The following is an 8,896-nucleotide window of genomic DNA, read 5'->3' as shown; positions in this document are numbered from 1 at the left end:
TTTTCTTGGATGAAAATCAATACAAAATATTAAAAATATAAAACTAATATATGATATTTGAATATCTATTGTTTCAGATCTAGTACTAATATATGATTTTTGAGTATTTAAACATGTATAACAAATATTGGTATTAATGATACATTTATCTTTTTAGGTGAAAATTGTTACAAAATATTGAAAATACGATATTTGTTACACATATTTTAGTAAATATAAATCATATATTAGTACCAAATCCGAAACAGTTGTACTCAAATATCATATATTAATATCTATTTTCAATATTATGTATCGATTTTAATCCGAAAAAGACAAATGTGTCATTAATATCAACATTTGTTATATATGTTTGAGTACTTAAAAATCATTATTACCATAGCTGAAACAATTAATACTCAAATATCATATATTAGCACCATATATTTAATGTTATGTAATGATTTTCTTTTAAAAAAATACATATGAGTTCCGCGATTGTAAATATACTTTGTTGTGGATCATATATTGCAGACACATACTTTTTTGACAGATACCGAATGTGAATTTAAGTTTAGATGAGAGGATTTAAAACAAATTTAACTTTAAATTGTCCTTATTTTAATAATCAGAAAAATTGATTCGTGAGACGGTCTCACAAATTAATTTTGTTAGACATATCTCTTATTTGAAACACTCATAAAAAAATATTAATTTTAATATCAAAATATTATTTATTATTGAAAATATTATTCATAAATATGCTTGAGACTTGCTCATGAAACTCACTATTTAATATTAATATTAATATTAATATTAATATTAATAAAATATATGGAAACGAAGATTGTAATTTCTTTTCAGAATTTGCTAATTCATTACTGCTATTGTCGGTTGACAACTTATTGCATCGACGACTTTTTGGGTTCCTTCGGCCGTTTGGTTTTCTTCGGGAACAAGATAAGAAAATGGATAATTAAGAATTAATAATAAAATCAAATATAGATTTTTATTTATTTTTCTATAATCATCCAAACAAACCCTCCTTTTCTCAGTCTGTTGACGCTCGAGTCGAGTGGGATTGCGTGAAATCTCTCTCATCTGCGTTTGGGTTTAGAGCTTGCTCGTACCCCCTATATAAGGCCGGAGATTTCTTGAATTTGCGGCTTACTTGGAACGCGATTGTAGACATGGAGGCTTCTACCGTGGTGATCAAGGTGTCTTTCTAGAATCCATCTTTCGAATCATCAATCTATTGGCTTTCAGTGATGCTAGTAAATTTTCGTTTTTTTTCCTGGGCTGTGCTATGTTTGGGTGCGGTGACTGTGTTTGTGAGAGTATTATCTTTTGGTTTTGCGGAGAAAATTTCTTTTTTAATGTTTTCTTTTTCGAGTATATGTCGTGTGTTTATTGGAAGGGGTTTTCGTTTTCCGTATCGATTCTTGGATGTTAGTTTCCGCGGCTGTTTGAGAATTCGCCATTCGATCTTCTTTTCTCTAATTTTTTTGGGTACTGATGTTGACGGGTTCATACTCTCTTGTTCTTTGGTTTTTTGTTTCTGTCGAAATGTTCACTTTGGTTTGTTACCCGTTTTATAGAAAACAGGTAGGATGTGCCTTAGTAAGGTTGAGATAAATTTTCTAGGTATCACTTTTCCCATTATCTTGTTCCCTTTACTTTGACCCGTTTAAAGCACGAGCATACAGATTGACGTGTTTCTGGATTTGAAACTTTGCATATATGGTTTGGTTTCAGCAATTTGCCCGGAGTGTATCTCTTCGGATTGGTATGGATGTGGCCGTTCTCAAATTTGATTGTTAGTGGTTCTTTTTTTTTTTTTCCTGCCATCCATGATAATCTAATGTTTTACTGTGTTGTTACTGGGGAAGCATTCTGCATTGGAATTGTTTAATATTAATTATTTCAGTTCCTGAATAAGCACAGATGATCTTAAGGTGATCGGTCAGCTCTTTTCCCTACCATCTTATCCTTTTGATGTTACTTGCTCACTTTGCCAGATGTCATTCGGTTTTTCACCTTATGTTTGATGTTTCCTTCGATTTCTGCAAACTATCCATATCTAGTTGTACATACTCCTAGTATTGTCTAAATTTTCCTGATCATCATTCTTAACAATTTTTACAGGTCAAATATGGCGATATTCTCAGACGTTTCAATGCCAAGGTTCTTGACGGGGAGTTGGATTTCAGTATGGGTGGACTGACCGAGAAGATATTTTCCCTCTTTAAGTTTGCTCCTGATACTAAAATCATTCTTACTTATATTGATGAAGATGGAGATTCCGTGGCTCTTGTTGATGATGATGATCTGTGTGATGTGGTGAAGCAATCCCTGAACCCATTGAGAATTAATGTTAAATTAAGTGATGAAAAGAATGGTACGCCGATTTCTCTCTCAACTGGAAATTCTACTCCCTTAAGATCCCCTCGAGTGGAACAATCGTTTCAAAATCCTATTGCTGGAGTGTCAGAAATTCTGAAAACTGTGCCGGAGCCCTTACGTGAGACACTTGTGAATCTCTCAACTGATTTGTTATCAAAAGCGTCTTCTACTACTCCAGGTATATGTCCAGTTGCTACTGGGCTTGTTAATTACTTCTCCAAAGTGGGCTTGTCGTACCTAGACCAGCTTGCAGAAGCCCAAACTAGAATGCAGCCTAGTGCACAGAGTGATGTTCCTGAAAGCAGTTCCGCTGTACCTGAATCTAAAGACTCGGATTCCTCTCGGATTGATCCTAAAATAACTGTTGTCCCATCAGTTGGGAAATCTGAAAAGCAACCTTCCAAAAGTAATGAGATTCCACCAAAGCTTAATGAAGCGACTGCAAAAATTGTCGGATTTAGAGCTCAAAATTTAATTGGAGGAAGCATTAATGCATCATCTTCTAAGGCACCTGACACTAGTACTGTGGCTGGGGCACTCAACTCAAAGAGTATCAACGTTGGGCAACTTGAAAGATCAGCATCTGAAAATACTAATCCGAGGGCCGTACAGGTTAATGTTGGCAAGAAAGAGAAAGCCAAGATGATAAATGACTGTAATTTGGATGCGATGCCGCATTTAACCCATTCTAATCAGCCACCTGTTGTAAACCCTGGGATTGTTGTTACTTCTGATCCTTTGAAGGGAAACTCTCCAAATGGGAGAACCAGATGTGTATTACCTAGTGGTTTTGAGAACCCTCGGGAGTCACTTCTGTCCCCTAATCCTGGTAATTTTCATAAATTTCCAGACTCAAGTTTCACTTATGAGTATCCATTTTCTGGAATATCAGTGGAAAATGTCTCGGCTGCTCCACCAAAACCTGCTTCTCTGGCAGCCGCATTTAACAGGAGCAGAAGTCAAAATGATGGTCGTGGGACTATCTTCCATCGTGGTGTTTGCTGTGATCTTTGTGGAGTGCATCCAATAACTGGTCCTAGGTTCAAGTCTAAAGTGTAAGAACTAATATGTCGACTAATTTGTCTTTTATGAAAAAAGCTGTTAGACTTGTCCCTCCAGATTGTAACCAGTGCACTTATATTCTGCAGAAAGGCGGACTACGATTTGTGCAGCATCTGTTTTGCGGCAATGGGTAATGAAAATGACTATTTCAGAATAGATTACCCAGCAATTAATCGACACCAGTGGTCATTCAAGGGATTTCATGATCATGTATGTTTATTCTTCAATGATATTGTCTCTTCTTCTTGTCTTAGCTAATGTTGTTCTTTTTGTCCTTGTTCCGAGATGTGTTTCCTTCAAGTACCTTATGTATTGTACCAAATTAGCATGCCAGGGGATGGTGTCCGGCATCACCACAAATCCAAAGGGGTCATAAAGTTAAACCAGGTGGATCCAAGCTAGACAGTCGCTTCATCCAGGATGTCAACATACTAGATGGTACTGCTGTAGCACCTTTAACTCCATTTACCAAGATTTGGAGAATGAGGAACAATGGCACAGTTGCGTGGCCCCAGAAAGCACTTCTTGTTTGGATAGGTGGAGATAAATTGAGCAATTTATTGTCAGTTGAACTCGAGGTGAGATATCCTTGTTCTGGTTTTATAGAATTTCTAAGGCTCTGGGAGCGGTGGTCTCTTTTTGTTTGTGGTACATAAGTTTTTTATTTTCAAAATTACGTTCTTATCCATATATGGTTTTATTATGTCAGATTCCCGCAACTGGTTTGGCTGTTGACCACGAGCTTGATGTTGCTGTGGATTTTGTTTCTCCTGATCTTCCAGGCAGGTACATCTCTTACTGGAGAATGGCTTCACCCTCTGGCCAAAAGTTTGGGCAACGTGTTTGGGTTCTTATTCAGGTTGGTCACTGTAGACAGCAGTTTCTGAAGTTGTCATGTCTCATGTTCTTACTAGGATAGTGAGTTTGGTTCTTTTATGCATGAATATAGGTTGATGCTACTTTGAAAGAGACGCCACGTGTTGGTGTTCAGGGTTTGAACCTAAATTTACCCCCGGTGAACAGTGTCTTGAATGCTCCTGAAATTGTTAATGTGGACTTGACACCCCTGGTCGAAGATAGCCGCCTGGAGCCTGGTAACTCCAACAGGATGATGGAAATAGTGGATCCAGTATTTCATATTCCGCTGCCCAACAATGAACAGGAGATGAAGTTTCCCATCACAGATAGCTTACTTGTAGGAAATGGTGCATCAAGCTCTGCCCTTCCTACCCCAACTTTTGAAAAATATCCTATCATCGATCTGTCTGATATAGCACCTCCAGCTTTCTCTACTCCTACACCATTTGTCCTTAATCCTTCTGCACTACCGGTTGGGAACAAGGTGGTCTATACGAAAGAGCTTCCGGAAAAGGAAGAAGTAGAGAGTAAACTTCTGAGGGAACTTGAGCAGATGGGCTTCAAACAGGTTGATCTAAACAAGGAGATCCTGAGAATGAACGAGTATGATCTGGAGCAAGCAGTGGATGATCTTTGTGATGTTGCCCAATGGGATCCTTTACTTGACGAGCTCCAGGAGATGGTGAGCTTCATCTAAATTCTCCCCTGTCGATTTTCCCCCTGCTTGTTAATTTTATTCGGTTTTGATTTATAAAATTTTAACAATACTAGTTTTGATGCAGGGTTTTCATGATACGGAAATGAACAAGAAACTGCTGAAGAAGAACAATGGAAGCATTAAACGTGTGGTTATGGATCTCATCGCTGGAGAAGAGAAGCAGTAAACATATTTGGTATATGATCTGTGTGGGGTGCATGCTATATATATACATATATAAATATGAATAAATGCCGAGAACTTGCGGAACCTGACACACTGTTCTTGGTTTTGTTTGTTTCGCTGTTAATATAACTGTGGTTGATAATTTCAGCTCTCTGTCTGCGCCACCTCTTTTTAAGCCCCTGTTAATTATTGCCATTGGAACAAATCCCTGATTTAAACATATTCACATCGGTTGAGTAATTTTTCAAATTCAACTGTTATAAATTTAGTCATTTTATTTGAGAACAAAAATAATTCCATTCACGATTGATGGATGGTGACTCAACCAATGGAGACAATTACTCCCAAGCACGTATCTTGTTGAAAGACTAGTCCTTTGTCCGGCTATTGATCCTTCGTTCTATGTCGGTGCTTCACGAGTAGATTAAGCCATAAGATTAGAAGGCGTTCCACGCACATGTTTTCAGCATGATCACCAGAAATCATTGCAGGAACACAACCCATCCTTGGAAGTGGTGGAATCGATTTCTATCCCTGATCACAATCTCTCTCCCAAAAACCTGTGATATAATCTTTGTCGCATTGTGACAATCGACACGTATTCTGAGATTTTTCAATATTCTGATTGTACTTCCAGGAGAAGTCTTGACAAGGCCAAATGCAATGGCCAGCTTCTCACTTCTTCTGCAGCGTCCAGTCTCACCACCACTATATCAGGCACATATCCAGCCGTCATAATCTTCTCAATCATGTCCTCTACTGATCTGTAAATCAGCCAAAAACTCATGAATGACACCATCTAACTCAATAAAGCTGCAGCCAGGATCCTTCTTGATTCCTTGTACTTTCATCTCAATTCTCAACCACTTAGCATCATCTAATCTACCGATAGATGCATATAGATTAGAATGTAGCATGTAATCCCCACTATGTGCAGGCTCTAAACTGATTATGAGTGTAAACGCTTCTTCTCCTATTTCAATGTGCTTATCAACTTTACAAGACGCAAGCAAAGTTCCATATCACAGCATTGGGTTTAATGTGCATGTTCTTTATGAATTCGTATGCATCCTCAATCAGCCCGTCTCGGCTTAGAATATGGACTAAGCAGCCATGATGCTCAATTCTTGGTTTGATGCTGAAATCTCTACTCATGCTGACAAAGTAACCCCAACCCTCGTCGACCAAACCTACGTGACTATAAGCACAAAGAACAGCAACGAAAATCATTTACAACGTAAAACCTTGATTTATCAAAAAAAGGAGGAAAAAAACAATATTAACGTCAGAACAAAATGAGTATCAGTAAAAACTGTACGCACTCAATCGTAGCGACCAGATGGATTAACCTCGACGAACTCGAGCTCAGAATCCAAATCACCCAGCTTCGGATCCAACGCCGCGTCTTGTGGCATGGTTTTAGTTATTCATAACAAAGTGGGAGACAAATAATCTGTCAGAATCAGATCCAGCAATGAAAATTCTAATACTCGTGGCTAATTTTCCAAATACATAAGATATATATATATATACTTTTGATATGTTGTTCATCAAATAAGTCATCGATTTATTACAATTTGATCTCATCTCAAATTTGAAATTTTGGTGTCATCAACTTTTATATAATTATTGATTTTACATAAAGTTATTGTAAATACTTCAACCAATAAATATTATTTGAAAATTGAAATATTACTGATTTCATCTCTAATTTAAAATACTTTGATATTCACTTTTTTCAGCTAAAGATTAAATAAAAAGAGTAGGTCTCTTGTGAGACAGTCTCACGAATCTTTATCTGTGAGACGTGTCAATCCTACCGATATTCACAATAAAAAGTAATACTCTTAATCTGCGTTTGGTAGATAGGATTAGGTAGGATTGATTAATTTATCACACTTTATCCTGCGTTTGGTACGATTTTTATTTATCCAGCTCAATCCCTCCTACAAGTGATTAGGTGGTATTACGTGTGATTAAATAATACCTCCTTCCTCCGAAGGATTATTAATCCCTACTCTCTTTCCAATTTTACCCTTCTTCCTTCACCGCTATTGAACCACCTTGGCTGCCGGATCGCCGCCGCCGGACCTCGCCGGACTGCCGCCGGACCTCGCCGGAAATTCGCTGGACGCCACCGCACAGCCGCCGCCGGACCTCGCCGGACTGCCGCCGAACCTAGCCGGACAGCCGCCGGACCTCGCCGCCGTCGCCGGAAATTCGCTGCCGCCGCCCTCGCCGGAAATTCGCCGGACGCCGCCGCCGGACCACCGCACAGCCGTCGCCGTCGCCGTCGGACCGCCGCAATCGGAGTGGAAGAAGAAAAATAAAAGAAGGGCAATTTTGTACTTTCATCAAAAATTTCAAAATTATCCTATACTTAAAAATCTTACCAAACATACTACCATACATTATATTTCTACAACAATCATTTTCTTTATCATTTACATACTAATCATTAGTTTATTTTATCCTGCAACCAAACGCAGCCTTAGCATAAAAAGTAATATTTTTTCATGGATGACCCAAATAAGAGATCCGTCTCACAGAATACAACCCGTGAGACCGTCTCACAAGTTTTGCCTAATAAAAAATACAAAATATAATGACCAATATATATTTTTCTAACATCATATAATTTCAATATTTAAATACTCCTATTTTTGTTAGCAACCCTATGTTTGGTAGCATGAATTTGGTGGGATTTGTGGGAATTTGGATTTATAAATTCTGTTTTAACAGTTTGGTTTGTTGGATTTTAAAAATAGAATTTGATTTTAAGGGATTTGACTGGATTTCATTGTGTATAAACAAACCTTCTCAAAACTGGTCAGATTTGATGGGATTTGAATTTTAAAAAAAAAAACTAAAAATATCCATAACCAAAATTTTTAATTATTATCCTTCTACCATCGTTATATGTAATGGTTGGATTAAATAACAAATTTATTTATTTTTTATTTTTGCATATTTTATTCAATAATAATTTATTTTTTATTTATAAAATTAGGATGCGTTTGAATATTTAATTTTGAAATAATTTATTTCGTAGAATTTAAATTGAATATTTAGATATTATGTTTGACTATTTTATTTTAATAATTCATTTTGTGTTCGTTAAGATTAGTTAATTACTTATATAAGATTTTATGTAGTTTGTATAGCACAAATATATAATTGAAATGATATAAACAAATATATGATAAAATTAATTTTAATTTTAAGTTTTCTAATAATACTAATAATATGTTTTAAATCTTGATTTTTGTAAAAGATAATTAAAATTATTTTAGTAAAATTTTAAAATTTCAAATTCAAATCTTATTTTTCCCAAACAAGAAATGAATTCTAAATAAATCTTTTAAATTTCAAATCAAACACAAAATGTAATTCTAAATCCATGAATTTTCAATCCAAATCCAAATCCAAATCCAAATCCAAATCCAAAATTTTAAGCATTCAAACAAACCCTAAATGGTTTCCAATAATATATTATATTATCTTACAAGTATGTATACGTATAATATATTTTATTGAAGTTTACTGATAAAATGTAAAATTATAAAGCATACACACATTCAACCGGTGTTTCAATTTCGCAACAAATTTTAAATTCTATGAAATATGGTGGTTTATATATACTAGTGCTTTTTCGAGGTAAATTTAAGATATTTAGAAAAAATAATAAAAATTATTTTTGAATTTTCATGT

At 35.9% G+C, this 8,896-nt stretch overlaps 2 protein-coding genes across 2 annotated transcripts; one reads left to right on the top strand and one right to left on the bottom strand.

Moving 5' to 3' along the window:
• Nucleotides 1–993: 993 nt before the first annotated feature.
• On the top strand, nt 994–5,332 carry LOC140956829 (protein JOKA2-like). The gene is made up of 7 exons (XM_073413710.1): nt 994–1,196; nt 2,125–3,437; nt 3,531–3,654; nt 3,771–4,022; nt 4,154–4,303; nt 4,394–4,984; nt 5,085–5,332. The coding sequence occupies exons 1-7, from the start codon at nt 1,170–1,172 to the stop codon at nt 5,184–5,186; spliced, it is 2,559 nt and encodes an 852-aa protein (XP_073269811.1). The 5' UTR covers nt 994–1,169; the 3' UTR covers nt 5,187–5,332.
• A 596-nt stretch (nt 5,333–5,928) lies between these two features.
• LOC140957164 (pentatricopeptide repeat-containing protein At5g66520) lies at nt 5,929–6,600 on the bottom strand. The gene is made up of 3 exons (XM_073414295.1): nt 6,522–6,600; nt 6,186–6,375; nt 5,929–6,067 (listed from the first exon to the last, which is right to left on the bottom strand). Exons 1-3 carry the CDS (start codon nt 6,598–6,600, stop codon nt 5,929–5,931), a joined length of 408 nt encoding a protein of 135 aa, XP_073270396.1.
• Nucleotides 6,601–8,896: the final 2,296 nt, after the last annotated feature.

This window comes from Primulina huaijiensis, chromosome 14 (genome assembly GCF_012295235.1).
Source record: "Primulina huaijiensis isolate GDHJ02 chromosome 14, ASM1229523v2, whole genome shotgun sequence".
Classification (NCBI taxonomy): Eukaryota; Viridiplantae; Streptophyta; class Magnoliopsida; order Lamiales; family Gesneriaceae; genus Primulina; species Primulina huaijiensis.
Note: the sequence above shows the minus strand (reverse complement) of the source record. Positions and strands in the feature narration are given on the sequence as shown.